The sequence below is a fragment of the Besnoitia besnoiti genome, chromosome VIII, assembly GCF_002563875.1.
Source record: "Besnoitia besnoiti strain Bb-Ger1 chromosome VIII, whole genome shotgun sequence".
NCBI lineage: Eukaryota > Apicomplexa > Conoidasida > Eucoccidiorida > Sarcocystidae > Besnoitia > Besnoitia besnoiti.
Window position 1 is genome coordinate 2,173,585 of NC_042363.1, and position 23,900 is coordinate 2,197,484.

The 23,900-nt window shown below is 54.5% G+C and overlaps 5 protein-coding genes across 5 annotated transcripts; 4 read left to right on the plus strand and 1 right to left on the minus strand.

Annotated features, from left to right (window-relative positions):
* Positions 1-1,559: 1,559 nt before the first annotated feature.
* BESB_084260 (uncharacterized protein) lies at positions 1,560-6,455 on the plus strand (the record flags this gene model as incomplete). Its single annotated transcript, XM_029366776.1, has 5 exons — positions 1,560-3,853; positions 4,469-4,564; positions 4,870-4,972; positions 5,517-5,671; positions 6,053-6,455. The coding sequence occupies 5 exons, from the start codon at positions 1,560-1,562 to the stop codon at positions 6,453-6,455; spliced, it is 3,051 nt and encodes a 1,016-aa protein (XP_029217236.1).
* Positions 6,456-9,318: 2,863 nt separating this feature from the next.
* On the plus strand, positions 9,319-13,126 carry BESB_084270 (uncharacterized protein; the record flags this gene model as incomplete). Its single annotated transcript, XM_029366777.1, has 7 exons — positions 9,319-10,183; positions 10,556-10,701; positions 11,082-11,189; positions 11,424-11,612; positions 12,062-12,179; positions 12,340-12,398; positions 12,929-13,126. 7 exons carry the CDS (start codon positions 9,319-9,321, stop codon positions 13,124-13,126), a joined length of 1,683 nt encoding a protein of 560 aa, XP_029217237.1.
* A 2,331-nt stretch (positions 13,127-15,457) lies between these two features.
* BESB_084280 (rhoptry kinase family protein ROP28) lies at positions 15,458-17,314 on the plus strand (the record flags this gene model as incomplete). The annotated part of the gene is made up of 1 exon (XM_029366778.1): positions 15,458-17,314. One exon carries the CDS (start codon positions 15,458-15,460, stop codon positions 17,312-17,314), a length of 1,857 nt encoding a protein of 618 aa, XP_029217238.1.
* Positions 17,315-18,572: 1,258 nt separating this feature from the next.
* Positions 18,573-19,978, minus strand: BESB_084290 (elongation factor p (ef-p) kow family domain-containing protein; the record flags this gene model as incomplete). Its single annotated transcript, XM_029366779.1, has 4 exons — positions 18,573-18,691; positions 18,879-18,984; positions 19,352-19,441; positions 19,694-19,978. The coding sequence occupies 4 exons, from the start codon at positions 19,976-19,978 to the stop codon at positions 18,573-18,575; spliced, it is 600 nt and encodes a 199-aa protein (XP_029217239.1).
* A 2,627-nt stretch (positions 19,979-22,605) lies between these two features.
* BESB_084300 (putative DnaJ protein) lies at positions 22,606-23,798 on the plus strand (the record flags this gene model as incomplete). Its single annotated transcript, XM_029366780.1, has 3 exons — positions 22,606-22,961; positions 23,131-23,479; positions 23,628-23,798. The coding sequence occupies 3 exons, from the start codon at positions 22,606-22,608 to the stop codon at positions 23,796-23,798; spliced, it is 876 nt and encodes a 291-aa protein (XP_029217240.1).
* Between the last annotated feature and the right edge of the window lie 102 nt (positions 23,799-23,900).

A 23,900-nucleotide genomic window follows, 5' to 3' on the forward strand; every position in this document is an offset into this window, starting at 1 on the left:
ATGCAGCGCGCTCTCCGGTGTGTCTGGTGCCGAATCTAGTCCGGACACAGCTCCGGTGCGCGGCACCTGTGGTAACCGCGGATAAAAACCAGGCTGTGCAACTCGGCGGCGGTCTACGCCGGCAGACTAGAGTCGCAGCGCCAGGCTGGAGAGCCCAGATTCGGAGACGGCGGCACACTGAAAAGCGCACGAGAAGGACTCGTACGCGAACGCAGATGATCAAGCCATGCATGCGCCTTACGCACGGCAGGAGACTTAGCTGTTCCAAAAGTAGATGATGCGACTATTCCGGGGGTCCGCGCAAGCCTGCAACGAAGACGCCTCGCGCCTCTCTCCGTCCCCTCCAGATGCCTCTCGATGCGGCGAATTTCGTGTTTAGCCTTACTGCAAGCTGCCTTGTCTTGCGCATCAATCCAAAAGTTTTTGGTCTTCGTAGCTGTGGATTCGTCAAGATTTTGCACACGGCCCAAGCAACTGCAAGATCGAGGCATTTCCTTTCCTTCCAGCAATAAAGGGCAGCTTGCAATCCATGGAGGCACGCCCATCTCTGAGCGCGATGCACGTTTGCCACATTGCCTCGAAGATTGGCACTACGGTCTCACCGACAAGCAAGGCGTACAGATTGTGGTATTCCTCGTTTGACAGTTCTGTTTAATTGTGTCGTGCAACTCACATGTGTATCGCTACCTCTCCGTGAGGTCTGTTTTCAGCTTGTCATCCGTTGGACGCAGGCGAGTTGTCGAGGGCGCGGACGAGCTGCGAGTGTTGATGCTTGGTAAGCAGGGGTCACTGTCGCTGTCGAAAGACAGTTAAACTCGGAAATGTCTTATATCCGGAAGCTTGTTTCCCGCGCCGTTCCGCGAGCGTTTTGAAATGCGCTCATTATCGCCGGGGGGTGTGTGCGTCCCGTGGTGCAAGACCGATTCGTTTCAGGTGAGAGACGCATGTTCGATCGGATTTTTTTTCCGCTCTCTCTCTCTACGTAAGGGGCTGCTGCATAGTCGAATCCGCCGTTTCCAAGGGCGTGTAAGCCCATATGTTGTCTTTCACCCGTGCCGTCCAACCTTACCGCGATTTCCGAACCCGCGTACTGGGTAGCGCGTACTCCGCCAGGAACGTTTCAGGCGCTTCCCCGACTACGTATGTCATGTGCGAACGGTGGCGGTATTTGCTGTGATAGTGATTCCGCTCGGTTGATGCTCACCGTGGAAGAGCTGTAGCATGTCCGTGGAGACTACCCTACCTCAACTCCGCATCCGCCTCTCGGACGCCCTCTCACTGAGTGTCATCCCCCTGCCTCCCCCCCTCCCCCTTACCTCAGTAGGGCTGTAATCGCGTCGTCCTTTCATACACAAGCAATTAACGTCGCTGCATGTGCGTAGAACTTCTTGCCTGGCTACTCTCAGGTCTGCTGCACATGCGGAGCTCTCGAACTTCCCGTCGGTCTGTACCTCACGGACTGTTGCCAGCATTCCCCGCAAGGTAACTCTCCACTTCCCGTATATGTCCTTTGTTTTCCGTAAATCGGAACTTCCTTGACGCTTGACTCGCGTGTGACGATGCGGCAGGCGTGGTTACCACGCGCGCTGCAGCCCCGGACGAGTCGCGAGAAGCTTGCGTCATCCTCGGGGGTATCGGCGACCGCGTGCAAGCGACTGTCCTCCACATCGATTTTGGACCCCGGCGCTTGCTCTCCAGAGAGGACGGCTTTATCCGTACAACAGGGAAGTGCGTCTGGGTCGTCTGTTGAAGGCCCTTTTCTCCCGCAAAGCAATGCGCCGCAGTGCCCGCCAGCAGCTCCCGTTGTTGTGGTGCCTTGCCCAAGTCAGGCCGTTTCAGAGCGGCGGACGACGCGCCCTCACATGACACGGAGGGATGATCCTGCAACTTCAGACTCTCCCCAGGGAAACAGACACAGCGACGACGGGGGCAGGCGAGGCCGCGAGAAGAACTGTGCGCAGCCATGTGAGCATGCGTCGCGAACCGACCCTCCAACGGGTCCCCTGTCGTCTAGTTCACCTCGTCCTTCCTCGTCGACTGCGCGTGGAACTAGCGGGATGAATCCCCGAGACTGTGCTCGTTCGGCGGACCAGACGACGTTAACTTCCTCGTCCGCAGGTTTGCCGCGACGGCATCCAGAGCTGCCGGCGGAGCTCTCGGCTTCGCTGTCGCGTCCAGCCAGCGTCAGCCCAGATGCTCCTCCTCTCGTGTGCGCTAGGGACTCTGCAGCCGCTGCGCCGCCAGCCCGCGGCGAGTCACTGGCGACTGAGGAGGAACCGCGAGCTGCGGAGTTTAGGGTTGCACCGTCGCCCCTTCAGTTCTTTTTGGAAGAATGCGTCGCTGCCTCGCCTGACGCCTGGTCTTCAACATGTATCTCAGGGGAACACAGCAGGGCCGCCCGTGTTCACGCGGCCCTGCCAGTCAAGCCGTTGCCGCGAGATGGAACTCCAGATCTGCCGCACGCATGCCAGAAAAACAGGTGTGACCATGTCTTCCCCCCTCGCCAGTTGGACATGCCGGTTCCTCCGCCGCAGTGGCGAGACGAGGAGAAAGCTGAGCAGAGGTGCCCCCTGCGTCAGTCATTCCACCTTACCTATCACGTGTATGGCGATATGGACGAGTATGCACTGGACAGAAGTATCGCCGTTGAGCTGCTGCGGCAGCAGCGCGTACGCGAGGCGTTTCTGTCGCTTCTTCCTCTCGTTCGGACGTACGGCGTAGACCGCGTCCTCGCGGACGAAGACCTCAGCCTGATTGCGTATAAGTACTTTGAGATGCAGAGAATGTTTCTGTCGCTGTGGGAGGACTCCCCGCCTCACGAGAGGAAGTCGTCCCTGCTCAAGATGATCACGCGGTCGCTGTCACATCACCGCAACTACCACTGCCACAGGCACCGCAGCGGCTCGGAGACGGGGGAAAAGGCGTCGCCGCCGGCGTCTTCCGCCATGCCGCGTGCCTCGGCGGCGCGCAGAGGAACGGCTTGCTCGTCGGGCTCCGCTGAGTCGTTCTGTTGCGGCGCGGCTAGAGCGCAGGAGGCAGCAGTGGCTGGGGGGAGGGCGGGAGACAGGGGGGACCGCGAAGGTCGGAAGTTCAGCTACCAGGGCCGGCGCGCCGGCATACGCGCCACGGCGGACAGCGCGAGCAGCAGCGGCGGCAGCGAGGAGGGCGCGGGAGCGGAGACAACAGACGGGGCGGACGTGTTTACGGTAGAGAAACGAGGGCGGCGGACGGTTCCACGCCCGCAGACTCGAGACGAAAGGAGCAACGGCAGTCAGGCGGAGGCGGGCAGGGGACGTGTAGCCCGAGAGAGAGAAAACGGGCAAGGTGCAACACTGAGGGAAGTGGACGGCCGCGAACGCGAAGGCGGCAGGAGCTCGGCACATGAGCTCGCTGAGGAGGAGTCCCATCCACCTCGCTGCGGTGAAGGGAATGGGGCGGATGTCATGGCGAACGACGATGGCAGTGCCGATGACGCGGCCGTCCGGAGACGCAGCACGGTTGACAGCGGAAACAGCCAGCTGGCTGGCGGCGTCGCATACTGGAGCGCTAGCGGGGATGAAGATGCATGGGGCACGGAAGAACAACGCATCGAATATGAGCTGCAGAAGCGAATGGATACGCTGTTCAGACGCAGCACAATGGGGTCCACAGTCGCTCTCGAAGCCACGCCGTGGATCCTTGCAGTGGACGACAGCCCATCCTTGAACATCTGGAGTCGCAAGTATCGCAACAGTACGCTTCTGTCGTTTCGGATCGAGGGAGTCGTGGAGAGCTCTCTCGTCTCCGTCGTCTCCGTCCTGAATGAGCAAGACATGTATAAGGACTGGGTCCCGTACTACACCTTCCCCATCAGGTAGGCTTGCCGTCTTGCGAGCTGACACGGAACTGCCCGAAGCACTACACGCTGACTGCCGTTGAGGACTCACATGAGTTATACGGCGCCGCCGAAGCCTCGTGCCGTCAGCGGCGTCGAGCGTCTCTTGCTTACCGAGGGCAGAAAGGCGAAGACGGCAAGCTGCTTTTTGCCAGAGCTGCGCAGTGCGCCTTTGGGGTCTCGCGGCAAGCATACTGAAAGCGAAGCGAATTTTACGAGTGGGTGCCCGTTCAACTTGGACCGCTGCGAAATTGCCCTTTTTCGCGCAAGCTCGAACGTCGGCTGGTCGCCTGAGAGCCCGGGCACAGCGGCCGGCAGTGCAGTTTCGTGGGGCTTCTCCAAGAGTCGACGCTCTGCGCTCGGTATTTTTTTCCGTGTTGGCTGTGCGACTCTCCCGAAACAAACGTGCCGCGTAGCGGTTGTTGCGTTGCTCGGGAGGAGCGCGTTGCGATTTATTCGGGGAATCCGAGCGTACGAAGCGGCGGCACACACCTTTAGTGTGGGCGTCTTGCAAGTGCGCGCACGTGGGTTTGGTGGTGCCTCTGATGAGCTACCGTGGTGTCTCCACAGTCTGTGCCGCTCGACATGCTGCAGATTCGGCCTGAAGGAGTGCACTCGCGTCAGCCAGTTCGGAAGGGTCGATCAACTTGACGTATTCAAAATTGCCTTCCCATGGCCAGTCAACGACAGGTAGGTGGCACAGACGCTTCCATTCTTTCTTGCGCAGTTCTTGCCGGCGGCTCGCTATCTGTCCCTGGTGCCGCGGCCATGTGAGACGAACACCGTCACAACAGGGAAGCATCTGGCTACGTGCAGCGGCTGCAGCGGGTCCCAGTCTAAGGTTTTCCTAGTGCTCGTCTCTCGTGCTCTCGAGCGTCTCCCGGCTGCCTTCCGTGGAATTTTCCTGTGTCCATAGTCTCCACCCGGCTGAAGGCACGCATCGCATGCCGCGCTCACTGCTTCTCTGCCTATATATCTCCTTTTTTATCCTGCAGGGACGCCTGCTTGAGCATTTGGGCGGCAGACGACCTGGAAACCACGGGAAGCTACTTTGTCCGCATTACGACTTGTGATGAAGGAGACAACGTTCGCGGAGTTGTAAGTGTCTTTGTTCTCGAAATAAGATTACCTGGGGCAGGGTCGCGGGGCTGGAAATGTCTGTCGCCCTTCTCAGGGACCCTCAAGAGTTCAAACAACAGACGAGTGGTTTCTTTTGTTGCATTGCCTGGCACGGAACAACAAACTCAACAGTGTTGATGCCGGTCATGCACGGACTGTTATAGGGTTGGATCTCTTGCATTTTTAGCTGTGAAGCGGGAATTATATCTCTTGCGCGAAGCCGAACCAACGAGGAGGTACACAGTATTCTGGGAACAATAATGTCTTCGATTTCGCTGAAGACGGAGTCTAGCCTCAGGGATCATCAGATCGGTACTGGATGTCTGAATACCTAAGGAGACGGAAGGACTAACGTGACGCCCTGCAGCGAGGGCAGTCAGCCGCCACCTTTTTTCGCTGGTTGACACTTCAAGAGAGCCTCTCTCGGTGTTCCCTGAGGTCGCTGTTCCATCTGCGCATGCAAACAAGTGTCTTCGCACCCTCGTTTGTTTCTCCATCGCTGGGTCCGGTGTTTGTTTTCCAGATTGCGCCGCCCCCAGAGCGTGGCACGGAGCGTCTGTATTGTGAAGGCGCGTTGATGCTCCACCCCCAGTCGCCGGCCTCCGTTCAGGTCCAGCTTTTGTGGACGATCGACCCTCGTGTGAGCCTCCCGGAGTCCCTGCTTACCTTTCTGACCAGGTACGGTACAGTCACTCGGCGGATAGATCTAATACTTTGGGTTTTTCAGCTTCCTGCGTGCCATGTGGGGCCGCTGCGCGTAGCAGGCTTGTGCAGGCTGGACGGGAAGTGGGAGGGCGGGAGGGCCTTCCACGAACCTAATTAGCTCGGCAACTGTTGCTGATCTATCGGGGCGAAGGTAATAAGGCGCAGAGCCTACAGAAATACTTTTGCCGTTCTCTGCTTTGTGGTTCCGCGGGTCCGCACGCGCTAAGCGTCATTTGTCCCCCAGACGACCGAAGGGTATGTAGACACAAACGTCGGGACATCGAAACGAAGTCTGCAGAAAGGGCCATTCTGAGTCCCCAAAACAATTCGTCTTTTGTGTTTTGTCTTATGCAGAGTCTTTGCGCGATCGGCATTTCACGCGTTCCGCCGCGTCTGTGCAGCTGCCGCTACGGATGGCCATGTGCAGCGACGCGAAACTCGGCCTTACCTCTATAGCTTCCTTCAAAATCGGCTTGATAATCTGGCAGCGTCGTCTGTTTTGTACACCGGGCGGCATTCGAGCGACGACGACGCGTCCATTGTCAGCGAAGAGAAAAGGGGCTGCTTCGCCTCCGCCCGTGCGCCAGGGCAGTCCTCCAGCAGTCTCAGCTCGCGAGCTCGCACCAGGGTGACAGAATCAGCTTCTGCGCCACGCCGAGAGACAGATGCTTGCACATCACGCTTCCCCGCCTTCCTGAAGCCACGTCCGTCGGCTCACCGAACTCGCCGAAATGACGCTAAACAAGCAAGGCGTTGACATAGGCGCACAAGACTGCGAAGGGCGAAACCGCCGGTGAAGGCAACGGCTTGGCTCGGTGATCGAGGCAACGCGGAAGAATTTTTTTTCCGACTGAGTCGTGGGACATCCATTCAATGTGATATGTCCTGCCGGAATCAGCAGCGGTGGAAGCCCTGCATGGGGCCAGTAGGGACACAGCATGACTCCCGGAACGACAAGGAAACTGCGTTCTCGAGAAGTGGTGGGCCGCCGCTTTTCCGGCGGCTCGTGTGTTTGTCTCCGCTGACACGCAGGAAGACCAACCAATGCTAGTGTAACTGGCAAGCTGTTCATGTGGTTGGTGCAAAGCAGGAAATGTGGAGTCAAAAGCACCAGCGTTCGTTACGTAAGAGAATGATGTATGACCGTCGGAGGAGTTCCTCCTGGACTGAATGGAGCAAATGAACAATCACGATGCGCCGGCAATGAGTGCGTGGCATACTCCGTGGGAAGGCATGGCTCCAAATTGAGCTGGGCGTGTGAGGCATTCCACGGTGGCGTCACGAGTCGTTCGGTGCCCTACCAACTGCACGCAGCTTCAGTTGACTTCGTTTCCTAGCATGTTGCCGTCGCCTCGCGCAAGCCGTCGACAGAATTTTGAGCGAATGGTTTCGAGTCAACCGCATGCAGTGCAGTTCCGTTTTTGTTTCATATAAAGCGTTTCGACCCTAACGCGGTCACGTCGAGAAGCAACAGGGCCGCCTGTTGGCGACAGTACGGAAGTGATACTTTTTACCATCCTGGCAGGGAGGGTGGATTCTTCCTACTCACGCGACTGCCACGATAGCGTCTTATCAGGAAATAAGGTTGCTTCTGTCTTTGCTGATCCTGAGCACTGGTCTATTACCGACCCACACCTCGACTGCAGCCATCTTCCTTGACGTGTCGGTAGTATGAGTCCGTTAGGTGTGCTTCTTGAAGCCTAAGGAATCCGCGAAAGAAAACCTCAGCGTGTTTGCCACGATCAAACTTTTTGTTGAACAGTGCGCTCCCGCAAACAGTTCTACGTCTAAGCGGCTGCTGAAGTGTCATCCCGTCTGGGTCGGCATGTCTAGGAACTCGGTCCGTGCCTGTCGACAGAGCAATCATGGCATCTTCCACGCCTTTGCGAGAATCTCGAGCCTTCTGAAAGGGCGCAACAGCCTTGGGCCCTGAGACAGGCACGTGAATGACTAGGAGGTCAAACCGGGTAAGGTGTGTTCTAAAGTGGGCTGAATTGCAGGAGTTCTGTTACGCGAGGTACAACGGCGCATGCCCACTACCGCTTATCAACATGAGTCTGTTCCTTCGGTTCCTATCCACTTTTCTCTGGCTTTTCTTTTGATTGGTCGGTCTGCTCGAGAGGGAGAGTGCGGCATATGGCATGCCACGACAGCTCGGTTTGTGTCGCCAGTTCACCGACCGGGGCGGCCATTGAGTGCAGCCGCGTGCGCGGACAGTGAACTACGACTGCCGCCCCCGTGTTGGTTTCATGTTTCAGGTGCCTGAATAAGGCTGAGAAAACAAAGGGTCTTGTACAGAAGAGATGGAGCGGTGAACTACTATGAAAAAAATGCCGGATCTCACTCTTACATGCCAACTATGTGGCGTGCAGTGCTCAGGCGCTGCCTCAGTGTCGGGAGGTGGGAAAAAGTAGCAGGCTCTCTTGCACATAAAACTGCTGCCGTGGTTTGCTCTTACGCATGGAAGAGAGCGCGAGTAAATGAAGAACAAAATCAGTAGGCAAGCCGCTACACGCCCAAGCCACAGAAGCTGAAGCGCGCTCCAACATGACTAAGCTGAGGGGCTTGGGCGCTCTCGATGCTCACTGTTTATGAAGCCTTCGAGGCAGATCAGCTTGGAAGAACGAGCGGTGAAACGATGCGATTATTTGAGCTACAAGACATCGTAGGATCTTGAGCCCTTCGCAGTCTCAGAAGCCAAATGAAAGCAGCTACGCAACCGACTGTCACGCAGCCTGCTTCTCCTGACGTGTTGTCCGGGGGAAGACGACAGCTTTCGAATCCAAGATCGGCAGTGCAGAAACAAGGAGGAAAAAGGTGAGTAGTTTTGACAAGAAGGTGCCCCCCTCTTCCGAAAGGTCAACTGGATCATGGCTTTACAGCTGCGGGTTTCTCGTCAGCTCGGTGGCAAGCTGTCTGCCTTGTCTTGCCATTTTCTTCCCGCGGTTCCAGCCCGAAGGTCGCGTAACTTGCTGCAGCGGGTGTGATGGCGTGTCGTATTTTGATTTCTTGCTACGTTTTGCAAGCGTGGATATCCTCTCACAACGCCTGCAGGCATTTTTGCTTCAGGGAATTCGCTGTTCGCACGCGCTCCACTCCGGCTTTGCTCCCCCGGGGAAAAAGCGGTCTGGCCGCCTCCCGGTGACACCGGCTTTTGACACGGTGTGGCACGCAGGCCATACCGCTTGCAGGGTTCTCTCCACGCAGCAACTGAATGTCCTGTTGTCTAGTGAAAAGAATTCTGCATATTGACTCCCTCTGTCCATCTTTGGCTAAAGACAACTGCTGTGCGGCCGTGAGGATCGACCTTCAGTTCAATGTCTTAATGCAGAATCTCTGTTCGTTGACGCGGTCTCTCAGCTGAACTCGCCGGCCTCTCCCATGTTATGCAGCACTTCAGCGAGTAAAACATGCGTGCTTTTCAATAAGGTCTCCGTGGGAATTTTGTCCTCAATTCGTTTTGTCTCGTTGCAGCATTTCTTGCACAGGACTGTGTCAACGAGCTAGGGAGATTAGTTGGGAGGCGTCTTATCCACCCTCGAAGATACGTTGAGTTCCGTCCGAAGAGCAAGCCGCATTTTATCGCGTAGGTGAGCGACGCGTTTATCCATATCGACGAGATGCTGGCTTCTCTCTGGTTGCCAAAACCCCTCCTCAAAGCCTTTCTCGCTGTAGTGCTTCTCTTTTCTGTGGGGCTAAGCGACTTCCAACTCAGCAATGGAGTGGTTAGCGCGCTACGACCGGATCACTTGCGCCATCGGCGAGCTCTGCAGCAAAATGCGACGCTCGAGGGGGCAGATGAACGAATAATTGAAGCTGCGGACGACATCTCCGCGCACGTCTCGCCTTCGTTTGTGGCCTTGTCCTCGAAATCGGACTCGGATGACGACGAGGACGGGTCGAGCGGGGCGTCAGAGGCCTCAGCGGCTGACGAGAAAGAAGGAAAGGGGGAAGACTCTGCAGAGGAATCAAAAGAGAATGGGCAAGAGGAAGGGTCTCATACAGAGAACGAAGACGATGGGGAAGCCGGAAAACCGTCCGCTGGAACGCACCATGGCGCAGCTGCTGCAAAGGCAACTGAAGAAAAGGACGAGAAGTCGGGTTCCAGCGAATCCAAAACGCATCCACACGAAAAAGACGTAGAGAACGACGCAGCGGAGGAAAAATCCCAGCATGAAGGAAAGGGAAGCGGCGACGGGCACAAGAAAGAGAAGGAAGAGGGCGAGCACGGTGGAGAAGAAGCAAAACATGAAGACGCGGAAGACAAGAGTGGCGACGAAAGCGGCACAGAGACAAATGGCGAAGGTGGCAAGCACGAAGACGAGAAGAAGGAGGAAGAGAAGTCTGAGCACGGAGACAAAAAGGAGGAGGCGAAGCCTGAGTCAGCGGACCGCGAGAAACTCGTTGCAAGGCTTACGAAGCTTCTGAGCGACTCTGGTGGAACTACGCTGCTTGGGCGATTGGAAACCGTTTTGACGGAACATGGTATGAGTCGAAGAAGACAAACTAGAGGGTATAGCTGTCGCAGTAACTCATTTCGCCACCTCACCAGTCGTCTTTTGCGGAACGTACTTCTTTTCACCTTGCTTTTTACAGGGAACGCTATTTCACTCGCAACAGCAAAAGCAGTGGCTCAGTCTGCTGAGCAATTATCTCGTGTTGACCACTTTCATGGATCCATCCACGATCGCCTTCTGCATATTGAACTGAGCCGACTCTGCTGTAAAGGTCACACTATGGACAGAGCGCCGTATTCTGTATTTCTTTTCACGGAGGGGTGGAGGGTATGCTTACTCGCAAATCGACGAGTGAGCGCCACAAGTTTTACTGAAGTATTGTTGCGTTGTGTGTCCGTAGAAAAGGAGGAAGAGCGCAAAGCTTCTGAAGAGGCGAAGAAGAAGGAGGAGGAGAAGGAGAAAGATAAGGCTGCGTCTTTGAAGGAAAAGCTCGAAGAAGCAGAGAAGGCGGCAGAAGAGGAGACTCAGAAGGAAGCTCCAGCGAGGGTAAGCTCGCACCCCCCTTGGATATGTCTGTGGTACTGTTACGTGAACCTGCAGCGTTGCTTGCGCTTCTGCTGTTTTCCCGATCCATGCAACGGGAGCACGCAAATTTGCATGTCTACGTGACAGCTATGATTTTCTACTGACGGGTTCTAGGCGGAGAAAACGCTTATGCGCGGCGGTGTGCATTCTTTTCTGTGACTTTTGTCTTGTGTGCTCCCGCAGACGTCATTGTCGTGATGTGGCATCCGGCGTATCTGTGTGTAGCTGCATCCTATAATTGTGTTAAGTCGGTTTCAAAGCGAAGCGCGGATGTTTGTGTTCTCATCGTCCGGAGCAGGGCACTTGCATTCCACTCTTTATGTGTTCATTGTGTTTCGCAGGACCTGCTGCTTACTCAACAACTGAATGCTCTCTGGATGCTTCCGTTCCTACATGACAAGAAGCGCACTGAAACGTGTCTCTCCGGCTTTGAGAAGCTTACAGCACAGGTAATTTCGGATTTCCCGCCTAATTTGTGCAGGCTCAGAACGCGTATGATGCCAGAGCTCTGGTTTCTTTGTTCTCGTTTCAACTGCGGTGTGTTGTGCGATGGCGGAGGCTCTCAAAGGATGACGGGTAAGACAGTGATCGTGAGAGAGGACTTGTGCGGAAAAGCACTTTTGCGGCCCAAATTCCTGCAGCGCTTTTGGTTTGTGTGTTTGTGTGCGATACCTTTTTCACAGAGCCGAATCAAATGTCGAGATCCCGCTTGTATGAAGCTCGAGCAGGACAAGAAGTGTGCCTTCCTTGATGTACACTCCATTGACCGCGCATCTCACACGGATGAGCAGAACATGGGCATCCACATCGGGTTCGACCCTACATGCAGAGATGCCACGCAACTGGGGAATCAGCTGCTTGAACTTCTCCAGGTTCGTGTCCGATGTGCTCGCACTGACGTGGTGGAAAAGAAATGGCGGCCTCTGTTGTAGGTGGTGTGATACCCGGGTGTGGTGCGTTACGACAACCGTTCGAGCGCGTTTCTATTGCGCGTGAGAGGGGCTGTGAGTCATTGGTGTGCCTCCAGCAAGATGCCAAGGCACGGTGCTGTGTTGACGTCAGTCACCACTTTTAGGCTAAGCCTATTGCGTGTAAGTGGAGACCCTCTATGCAGTTGTTCCAAAGGTGACGTCGAAGCGGTGGGGTTGTGGTCTAATGTATACCTGGAAGCGTGTGTGGCGGGAGGGGCGGTGGAAAATGATTCGGTTGCGTCCCGTAGTATTTTGTCGCATCACCAGTAGAGAAACCATCCATTTTATGAGGAGTTAACGGGATCTCTATGTTTTTTTTCTGTTGTGGTTGTTTTGGGTGTATTTCTCAGCATCCTGTCAAGCAGCACGAGTTGGAACAGCGGCTTGAATCTGTTGGTACCGGGGAGACTATGCAGCCCCTGACAAATCACTTAGACCTCGTCTGCGAGGGCAGCGACCCGGCGGCATGTAAGGCCACTCGACTTGGCATCCATACTTACTGTTTGGAGGCAGTTTCTTTAGCTCCTGACAGTGAATGAGGATACGCTTTTGGGAATACAGGCCGTGGTAGTGACGCCCACACCCGGTGTGTCGTCAGTGGTCTTCTGTTTGCGCTGATTGCTCTCAGACCCCACATGCAACGCGGTGTCTCAAGCCCTGAGGAATGTTCCCCACCTGGGACCGAAGGTATGTCGAAATGCACTCGTTTATAAAGCTGAGTCTCCACCGCCATGAAAACGTGTGCAGTGGTGAGAGTGATATTATGCCTCCGATAAAACCGTCTGATTCCCTTCGATGTATGTGTAGTGGAATTTAGAGTACAGTGTTGAACTGTAGATCAGCTCCGATGCCCAACGCAGAGCACTGGTTTGGTTCCCAGGAAACTGTTCCCGTTAATAGGAAGGACGGTATGAGTAACACGTCTCTGTTATATATATATATATATATATATATATATATATATATATATATATATATATATATATATATATATATACGTGTCTGTTATATATATATATATCTTAATGATTGTCAAGGTCCGTGTACCTAGCTATCTCACGACGCACTTAGGATCATTTCTTGTAGTCCGGTGTGTGGCTGACATTTTCCTGAGAGAATGTGTTTGTCTTTTGTGCCGCTCGCCAGTTTGACTCTCACACTGTAAACTCGCAAGTGAAATGACGTGCATGTCTCTGTGGGATTCGGTGTTTGTGCAGAATCTACCGAGCATGGTGGTCCTCGCTGACATCTCTGATCTTCCGAACACTGTAGGGCTATTTCGCATTGCAGTGATCTTCGAGGGACGTGTTCCGCTCGTGGATGCGAATGGAGATCTTGTGGACAGGCGCGGAGTGAAGCTTGGCGATTCAGCAGCTCATGAGGTATTGAGCAAGATACACAACCTTCAGCGATAAGCGATGGGTTGGTGCTATTCCGTTTCCAGTGTCCTTGGTGCACGCTGAGATGCATGGCTTTGTATTTCTAAAGTGCCTCACACAAAACGCCTGCTTTGTTGCTATGGTTTACCGATTGGCTGCATTCGCGAAACCGTAGGAATGTCTTCGAGTTAACGAGGAATAGACCGCGATGCCAAACAGAAAAATCGTTTTTTGGGATTCAAGATGGTATCTCTTTTTATCACGTGCCATGACGAAGAGGGAATCTCTGCCAGTGACACTGCCGCTGGTGTGTACAGTGATACAAAGTGCTTAATAGGGCTCGCGCACGTCCCATTCTGGAGCCTTGCCCATGCCAAACATGCTTCGGCGGAATGGGGTCCCCCAGATACCCAAGCGAGCTTTGGGCGGAGGTCTTCTTATATTAAACTGCTCTCAGTTCCGAGTTCAGAAGTGCAGTCCCACTTGCACGTCGGCCTAAAGATGCAAGCCTCAGTTTGTCGGGGGCTCGAGGCGCAATTCAGGAGCATGCAGCAGAACTAGCAGCACGGCCCTGCTTTTGCCATCTCGCGTGACGCATATCTGTTTTTTGCTGACTCACAATTGGAAAGGTCTGCATTGCTTTGCTGGACGATGTAATATGTGAATGGAGCTTCAAATTAGCCCGGCAGTTGGCATACTTTTCGACCACCCTCCTCAGCTCATACCTTGCCTTCCCCCCTCAGTCAAGTACGCGTGGGCAAGCCATCTGTAATCCATCTGACGAGGCCTGAGCCGACGGCAACTCGCACGCTAATAACGTCGTTCCGACCGGCTGCCCTCTGCACACCTATGTGGAGTGTCGGCGTAGGCAAGTGTCACAGGTACTCCATAGGACGGCAAATGTGATATTTCCATGGGATACCTGCCCGGTAGGTCAGTCGCTCAATCGTATGGCCTGGAAAGATACGAAGCACGCTTTCCTCTCGAACGTGACAGCCGTGATGCGCCATGAGGAACACAAGAAGCCGCCAACCCGAACCATATATGGCGACTGTGTGCCTGTGTCCCCATTTGAAGTAACAAGCAGACAGAATATGCAGCGCATTGGGCAACGTTATATTAAAAGCTGTACGGGGGCGATGGGCGCCGCTGGCCTTGACGGTTAGCGCAGAGTCATCTGCAAAGCAGCGGCGTTCAGCAACTGAAAACCCCAAACGATCCTGGAATAGAAGGGAGGTAGTAGTTTAAAACACGAGGGTGGCCTACAACCGGGAACTGCGACCTTGTATCGAAAATGCATCAAGCCAGCGAAGGGAGGAGTATTATTATGTCGCATTACCGCAAACCAAACGCGAATCCCCCGTCCACGGAGAGCGGAACGCAGGGTTGGACCTGAGTCGGTTGTGTACACTGGCGCTGAGGAGCCCCCGTGTTTCAGCACCGGCTATTTTCCTAAATGTTGCAAGGATTATTGACGCAACTAGCAACATACCTGCATCATCACCCTCAGCAGTCGCTTTCGTTAGCTTCTGCACCACATTCAGGTTAGTGTACAGCACAGGGTAACAACGTGGACACCGAGTCGCCGTAGAGAACTTACCGCGAGTGAGCAGCGGTGGTGTAGCTCACACACGGGCTTTCAGTACACGGTGAGGCTCTCGGCACGGCCACGGTTGGGCCTAAGCCCTGGCAACATAGGGGGCAGCGCTCGTTGCGCTTGCTCTCAGAAGGCTTGATTAATAGGGTTCTTTCTTTGAATTTATACCCTGGTAAAGACCTAGTAGCGTAGTGTGCCCCCCGCGGAATAATGCCTGACGGCGAAACGCAACTACGATACCGGCACAGCACACAAACGACCTGCTAGAGGTTGCCGCTTCTAGCAGCGCCGACCTCGCCGAGCTCGAGCGGCCTCATCGGTGGTCGAGCTCTGGCGCGCTTGGACGGTCCGCCCTGTCAGACCGTAGCAAGACAATGGCGGCAAATGGTCCTGTGACAGACCAATCAGTTATGTGGCAAAGCTCGTCTTTCACGTCAGTTGGAAGGAAAAAATCCCCTTCCGGCGCCCACGTCTTGTATTCGTGTGCTATTCGGTCATTCCACGTAAATTACTGTGGCTTAGCAGGAACCCATGCGTTCGAGAGCCCAGCGTTGGGCGGTTCTGTCCTACGGCAGCACAGTCAACCGTAGAAGACACCTGCATGATGTCCATTCTGGCCTGCCCATCCGTCCTGACCAGCCGCCGTACGTCAAGCCAGGGTCTGCGTGGAACGGGTGAGTCACAGAACCTTTCCCTTCAATAGTGCAAATATGGCGCGTGGTATGAATTCCATGGAGTTAGTTCTTCGGATGCCTACCGCGTTGTTCATCATGCCTGCACGCGTTTCCTGCTGCGTCGCCACCCTCCTCGTGATTCACGTTTCGTTCCGAGCTCTCGGGAGTGCTGCTGAGCCGGTTTTCGAACAGCTACAGTGGATGAGGCGATCGCCCCACGACTTGCCCCGCGGGGGGCGGTTTAGTCGATACTATTTAAGAGGAGTCAGTCCTCAGGGGGCGTTGATAGGCCTTCGTCACCGCGCGCCTGGTGTCACCAGGCCTGCGGCGCCGAGACCGTGGCCGCCTCGACCGCTGTTCAACTATGCCTCCCGCCCGCTATCGTCGACTATCAGACGGTCCCTTCTTAAAGCGGAGCTCTTGACGCCTCCAGGGAGACCGGCACTTCAGATACCGCTGAAATTCCAGTTCACTCCCTCGTCCTCAGCACCAGATGCCGACACAGAGTGGGCTGATCCTCACGCGACAAAACCTGTTGCTCCAGAGGTGTTAAAAGAAGGCAAACGCCTCATCGCTCGTGCAGTTCAGATTGCACAGCTGAAAGCATCTCGGCCTTCATTCCTTGCCCTGCACGCTGCACTACCTCAACTTCCAGGATTAGCTCGAGGTATTCAACCGCACGGGATTGGCGATCCCCAGCCCCCCAACAACATAACCGCTGTGAAAGTACGAGCCGTTTCCAACATGCATGAAGCACCACGGTCACGTGAAGCGGCACAACCTCTGGCGTTCATTGAAGCCGCTACGAAGCAACGAGGCAAGTGGACTCCTGCGATCGGTTTTCTCAACGCCGTGAAGACGCTCTGGCCCAGTGGCACAGAAGCTGTAGTAGTTGACAAACGAGGCGTTAAACATCACATCGTCTGGAAGAAGCTGCTGGGGGTGGGTGGCATGGGCGGTGTGCTCCTCCTTGAAGATAATAACGAACCAAGTGAACGCGGCCTCAAACAATTCGCCGGGAAGATCATTTATCACCTGACTGCTCCAAACACACCGGACGCTGCATCGGTGCGGCATTTGAGAGATGTTCTCAAAGAGGAAGAAGATGTAGGGTCGCTGTTTGAGCAGGCGGCCCGCGTTCTACCCGACTGCCCGTCGTCGACGTCTGATATCATGGAATTCCTATTCGAAAAAGGCTTCGTCCTCCCTCAAAGAATATTCGAATTGAAGAGTACCACACGGGTGCCCGATGGGGGAAAACTATTCGAATTCGACGCGGAGACACTGGAGTCACCAGGAGATATCATGCGACTGGATCGATACATCATTGCCTATCCGGTGGTGGGACCTGACCTCGACGCGTTGAATGTGCGTGATCTCGGCCGTAGCGCTTTTAGCTATATCGTATATAAGGTTACTCATATAATGGCGAGAATGCAGGAGATGAAGCTTGTCCACTTGGACATCAAAGCTGAGAATTTCCTTGCTCGAAATGATGGAGAATTATTTGCTGCAGATCTTTCCATGGCGGTTAAAGCAAGTGCTTACCCGCCGTGCTTTCAAGGGACCATGCAATATCTGGACCCAAACGCGGCAGCCTGTGCTGCTAGGGACGGCCGGCAGCCACCCAGGTTCAAAAGGGATGCTTACGCTCTCGGAATCACGTTCTACAAACTTATCTGCCAAACCTATCCTCTCAGCATTGGGGACATCGAGCGGGAAGCCGTCGTATGGACAAGGTCTGACCCCACGAATCGCAACTTCCTGAGACGCCTGATCTCAGGTGTGTCACAACTCACGAGGGCGGACTGGAACGATAAACGGTGCCGCGGAGCCGATGACACTCTGTGGACGGTGATCAAGCTGCTGCTGGATCCGGTGGAGGAAACGAGGTGGACGGCTCTTGATCTCGTAAAAAAGCTACCATTCTTCAAACCTGTAGCCGATATCTGATGATTCGGGCCGAGCTGTGCGTCCTTGCACCAATATAAAAGACAGCGCTAGTGCAGTACTGATGCATGCGTGCCATGTTTTTCACCGATGCCTTGCCTCAGGTAACATAGAGGAACTCCCAACATCTGTAGTGTGCTTAGCCCTGCAACATCTAGCTGCTCGTCACGACTCCCGCGCGCTCATCGCAGGGACTCTCCTACGGCTCAGCTACCGCAACAGTGAATATACAGGTGCTGATGCGTCGTCGGTTCCTGTCTTGCCCGAGAAGTGTACGGCTTCTTCATTCCGCGACTTTCAACAAAAAAGCCCGTTCGACGGTGTCTACTGGTGAACTGTTAAGGCTATATTGTCTTCGCAAACATACCACCTGGCCGAGCATCTGAGGCAGGCTTCAACTGCGCACTCGGCAGGCATCAACGCGCATAGCGAGGTTTGCAGAAAAGTTGCTGAAAAAAAGGTCTGGCCGTTTCAGAGTTACTCCCGCGGTCCAATACCCACGGCGGGGAATACTGCTCCAAGTGTGATTGTAAGATTGTAGCTACATGTAGGCATAAAACTCTCTGGTCCCTGTATCCAGCGAGCCAGCCCCTGGCCCCTCGGGCGAAACCATTGAGATAGAATGCAGAACGCCATCCGCCGGTTCACGCTACGGAGGGACCAAGCGGAGGCTCCGTGGAAAAGCTACACAGGCCTTCCTGGTACCACAGGATAGCGGTTCGAAACCAAGAGCCGGCCCCCCTTGGAGCAGGCACTCACCGGCGCGACAGTAATGGTATTCGATTCCCTAGTATCCGGCGGTGAAGCAGCTCCTTCCCAGCGCGTCCGCATTCATCGCGTATTCGAATGTGCCGTTCCCGTGTATCCAGCGCCTTCCCAAATGGGCTCGTGAAATGCTCGATTCCTGCCATGACCCTGAATTAAGCCAAGAATCCCGCAATCATCAGGTGCTAGTCTATCTCGCATTGCCCCCTTGGCCTGCAGCCGAACTACGAAACGAACAGCTTCCTTTTTCGATTTGGAACTGCTTGTCCGACCACTACGAAGAGCGATGCACTTTTAGTAGATTGAGGAGATCCTCCATCTGCCCGCCGATAGGCAAGTGCTGTTGAGTTCTTTTCCGAGGTGACGTGCGTGGCATCATGCCGCCAGGGAGTAGATCCATATTGAACTGGCGGCTCTGTCCACCTGCGTACCATTATCTCTGTATTCAGCCCTTCCTGCCATATCGGGCAATCCCTCGTACCTGCCTTTCGCATTCTCAGGAACCTCGCCTGACGAAGTCGCCGTTACTCGTGCGCACAACTATGCGATCGCCAGCCTCAACGAAATGGGGCACCGAAACGCGGGCACCAGTCTCGAGGATTGCCTGTTTTCGGCCTGAGAAGGAACAGGACCCGGGCGTCGTGGCAGACAAATTGCCAACACTTCTTCAACGCACTACACCGTCACCTCCTGTCGCGCCGCCAGCTACATTATTCTATTCTGATTAGAACCAACACCAGCTAACCGGTCATAAGTTGGCTCGCGCTTCGCAACACGAAGCAAACCACGGAAAGAAGCTCACCAGGGTTTCCTCTTGAATGCTCCGACTTCCCCGATATTTCCGTCACAGTGTAGGTCTCCGTCGCAGGGAGAGCGATGTCGACGACCTTTTCTTCCCATAGACCAAACTGAAATACCACAGAGGATGTGCATCAAAACAGCGTCCCGTTCAGCGCGAACTTGAAGCCAACTCAAACCAGGAAAGACACCCCTGCAGCCCGCAGGGATATGATACAGCGAAGACAGGAGCGCTTGACAGCGTCGTTCACCTGTGTCCATGTTTCCGAAAGGCAGCTCCACCCTGAAAACCAATTACCCTTACGCACCATCCAATTCTGTCCGTCACCTGCGCTGCCGTGTTATGCGAAACGTAACGTTACTAAGAGCGACAGGCTACAGTGAAATCTCAAGCATTATAGGGACTGTAAGCGCAAGGCAAAAGGCACTCTTTCTGCTTTTTCGTATCTCTACTCTCCATTAAGCCCAATGCCTCACCCGGACGTCCATGCCTTCTTTAAGGAAACCCGTAATACGTTCGACCACATCCCTGTTGGTGACAAGAAGCTCGTCCCATGTCTCTTTGTTCTGCAAAAAAACACAGCCACGAGGAAACATGCACCACACTGCAGGCGAGTTCCGGATCCTCCGCCGAGAGTGCAAACATGGGACAGAAAAGATTGGATGGAAAACGCCCATTCCGCACACCCTTGTATACGCAAAATGATACAGTAGAACACGTTTTCTATCACCAGCTAGTATCACCCCCCCCCCCCCCCCCACCCATATCCCCACCTTGCAACCCCCCCCCCCCTGCCCGCCTCCACTCAGTGAACTTACCATAAAAACCAGGGTCATGTCCCTGCTACGCAGGTCCCCAGTCTTATCCATTCCCGCCGCCCGTAGTGCTTCATCCATGATTGCTGATTCGGTGTTCTTCTGTTTGCTCCCGCCTTTTTTCCCCGCGGATCCGCCGCTCCCAGATCTGATTCCCGTGAAGGTCGCTTCGACTACAGTGATTTCGGGGATCTGCAGCTTTTCATCTGAGCGAAAGTTGTGGTCAATTGTGGCTCCAGTAACGAGGTTTTTCAGACGAGCTCGAACATACGCGGCAGCCCGAGCCATCTTTACAGACTGGAATTGCAGAACGCGGAACGCCTGGTCTCCGACTATTACGCAACTACCGTTCCGTATATCGTTGCTGCTAACATAACCTCCTGTTTTGGGAAACATGAAATGAAAGCCCCCGTGGGGCTCTCCGTGAGAATGGAAACTCTTGTCGGTAGCGGAGCCGTCGCTCGCAGCTAATCCGGAAGAGAATGCTGTGTCATGCTCGCCCACTTCTGCAGCACGCGTTTCTGGGGGTTCCACGTCTGACTGAGGGGCTTTTCTCTGTTTGGTTTGGCAAACAACAATGTGCCGTCTCGGCCGTGGCCCTGTGAAGCATTCATGGTCTCGGGTTTAGATGAGGGAATAGATGGCTGCATTTGCAAGGCCGAAGGCCTACGAAGGATCATAGAGTCACCTCCACTCTGGGAGGCAGTAAAAATGCTGTGTGTATCCAGGCGACGGAGGAATGACCAGTCATTCGCAAGTGGTCGTAAGGAATGACTGCGCAGCCCGCTGTAGGGACTAAGCAAAGCGTGCCTAAACCGGAACGGGCTTTCACGGCCGGAGACCGCACATAGTGAAAGAGAAGCATTACGGCTGCGCACAAGAGTAAAATAGGTGCCGGCCTGTGGCCTCTCGTGCGTGAAACTCCACACTGAGGAGCGGGGAACGTCACACTGATCAGAGCACCAATGTACGTTCGTGAGGAAGGCCTGGCTAGACCGGGTCTGCGGAGAGGTAAAGGATGGCGAGGGAGGAACAACACGAAACGATGAGGGTGCGCCACAACAGGCACCGGCCGGGAATGAAGTCGGCAAACGCAACTGCGGGCTACGCTTGAACAAGGAATCCAGAAACAGGTGCGTGATGATGGCTCGTGGAAGCGACTGCACATGAGATGCTACTTGAGGCAGTCCAGCGGTAACCGACTGGCAGAAGAGCGGCAATGGAAACACAAAAAGGAAAAAAAGGCGTGTAGCGAGACAGGCACGCCGAAAATACCGAGGTGAAGCCATTCTGGAGGCCAGGAACAAGACTCCCGACGCGACTTGGCCGCAGGGGGGCGTGTGGCTCGCCTCTGTCGACGCGTGGGTCCCGCTCAGCTGGTAAGAATACCTTGTCCTACCATGACTCGCCACACTCACGCATGCTGGTTTGCAACTGTTGATTCGTTATTTTGACACTCGAAGGATACACACACGGGTGAAGTCGACAGCACCAAAAGGGCGGATGAGCAACGGTACCGGGCGCAGCCATCCTCAAAGCCATGTGAAAGGCTGAGGGCGAAGGCGTCTTGCACGAAAATTCAGCCAGGAGAAAAAGAATAACGACACTCGCAGTAAAGGTAGTCTAATCAAAGTCAAGGACCCCGCACAGATATCTTACTGCAGAAAAGGGATACCACGAGACAGAGGGTCCCTTAGCCGGAAGAGAGGTAGCCACAACACCCCCCAAGTGGTCCGCCGCGGCGGCAATCGACAGCTTCGCAGGTTACGCATCAGTGAGACATTACTATTAAGCCTGGCTAGGTGGATTGTCGTGTCACGAAATGCGGAAGTGAAATTGAAATGTAGGTATTAACAATGAATGAAGAGCTCCTTCTTTGCGCGGATGCGCCTGTGCATCATGCGCCCGCCTCGCTGCGACAGGCGCATTACAAAGTGAACGGGTCGCGAGCTGTGCAAAATCGCGCGTCGGCGTCGCTGAGTTGTCTTCTTAGTGAAAGGTGGCAGAAACGCCCGAAGCATCTCCCCCTGCGCGACTACAGCCGCTGCTGATCCTGCACCGGGCACTGGGGAAAGAGGCAAACATGTGAAGTTGACCTTAGGTCAAAGCAATATACCCGGGCGCCTTGTTGTACCCTGATGGAACGTCACACACCTGCTGCAAGGCCGTGTCGATAAACTTTCAAGTTCGAAGGCTGAACCTATTGGCAGGAGGCTTCTTCCCTCGTAGCAAAAGGGTTGAGATTATTCCTGATAACCAGCAGGCCCGATGAGACAGGGCATGCTACAGCGATATACTCAGTCATTTCCTCTTCCCTCATGCGTTGTCCTTGGTCATTTACCTGAGCAGCGGCTGCCGGACCCACGGGACAATGCGCGCGGAGGCGCGGCATGCAAGAAAAGATGGAAGGAGATTTGGGAGGACAGAGGAATGGTCAGGTCGAGGAGGACTGGATCCAAGCGTTTTCCCCTAGCGGAGACAACTACATCGACTTTATCCCTTTTACTGTCTAATAATTCTGGGAGTCCCAGAACTTCATCAGGGGAAGACCCACGTGGCTTGCTACAAGCTTCACTTGTCTCCTCCAGATGCATTTCCAGACATCGTCTTTTGTCTTCTTTTTGCCAGGTCGTCCTCTGCGGGGCAACAGTTCGTGCATGGCTTGCAAAAGTCTTAGGGCCAGCAGCGACTTGTGCAAGTTTTGTGGTCACCCTGTTATGCCTCACGCGAGAACAGTATCTGGTGTTGTTGTTTTTTGTCATCGTAGAACAAGTTAGACTCAAGTTTTTTTTCAACCTACCCCGTGGACAGCGGGACCGAGACGGGCGAAGTGTCAAGCGCATCCAGGTTAGGGGCGTAATTTACTGGCTCGTCTCACCTTTGTTCAACAGATATAGTATTTCTTACAGCTGAAAATGGGGCTCCACCGATGCAGCAGCGGACTTCTCTGTATATTGGTACTATTTGTCGTGGTGGCGACGTGGCAGCTACCTCGGTCGGCGGAACGGACCTCCTTTTTCGATGAGACCTTCCCCCTGATGGTGGCTGCTGCGAAGCAGAATTTGTACTCAGTTCTGGGAGTAAAGCGCAACGCCAGCAGCGACGAGATTAAGAAGGCCTACAGAAAGCTCTCGATGAAGTATCACCCCGATAAAAATAAGGAGCCAAATGCTGAAGCAAAGTTCAAGGAGATTTCTATTGCGTATGAGGTGCTCAACAACGCAGAGAAACGTCAGGTCTACGATGAGTATGGAGAAGAGGGGCTCGAGAGGTGAGCTGCCCTGCGCTGTTCTGTCTGCACTGCATTTCCCACTGCTGTTGTGCACGGTGCTTCCAATAGGATCTGCTGCTGCCTTCAACAGTCAGTTTTTGTTTTCCATATCCTGAGTAAAGCCTCGTTTCTCGGCCTTGTTGTCTTGTCTGCGCGTCGTTCCCCTCAGGCTTCAGTCGGGGATGCAACAGGCATCGCACCCGTTTGGTGACATTTTCTCTGATTTTTTCGGTGGCGGGTTTGGAGGGGCGCCAAGAGAGACACCTAAAGCACCTCCATCAAGCATGAGATTGAATGTGTCGCTTGAGCAGCTATTCAAAGGCGAAACAGTTGATATTTCCTTCACTAGACCAGTAATGTGCATGCATGCCGACGACTGCTTCACAAAGAAGCCGGATTGCAAGGGTCCCGGCCTGCGAGTTGTCACCCAGCAGATGGGGCCTGGTTTTATCGTGCAGAATCAGATCCAAGACGACACATGTGTCGACCAAGGAAAGGCGTGGAGGCCGAGATGCAAAGTAAGACTAAGAGTCGACTGTCGAGAATGCGATGCATTGTCGGCAGGTCCGCTAAAGCACAGTGATACGCAGTATCTCATTCTGAATACGTCGACTGTGGCGGGCTGCACATTTTTCTCTGTGTGCATCCTTGTTCGTCATATTTTAGGAGTGCCCGAACGGCATTACTCATCCGGAATCCACGGAGCTGTCGGCCACCGTGGAGAGAGGAATGCGCGAAGGAGACGAAATCGTCTTTGATGGTGTAGGAGAACATAAAATCGGTCATGAACCGGGCGACTTGGTTCTTGTCGTACATGAGTTGCCTCACAAACGGTAAGAACAACTAGACGCCTCGCGTAGTGAGTGGCTTGCTTCGGGGGGCCTTCATTTTTGCCGTGTTTTTTTTTTCCTCTGTCTTGCTCAGGTATCAGCGGAATGG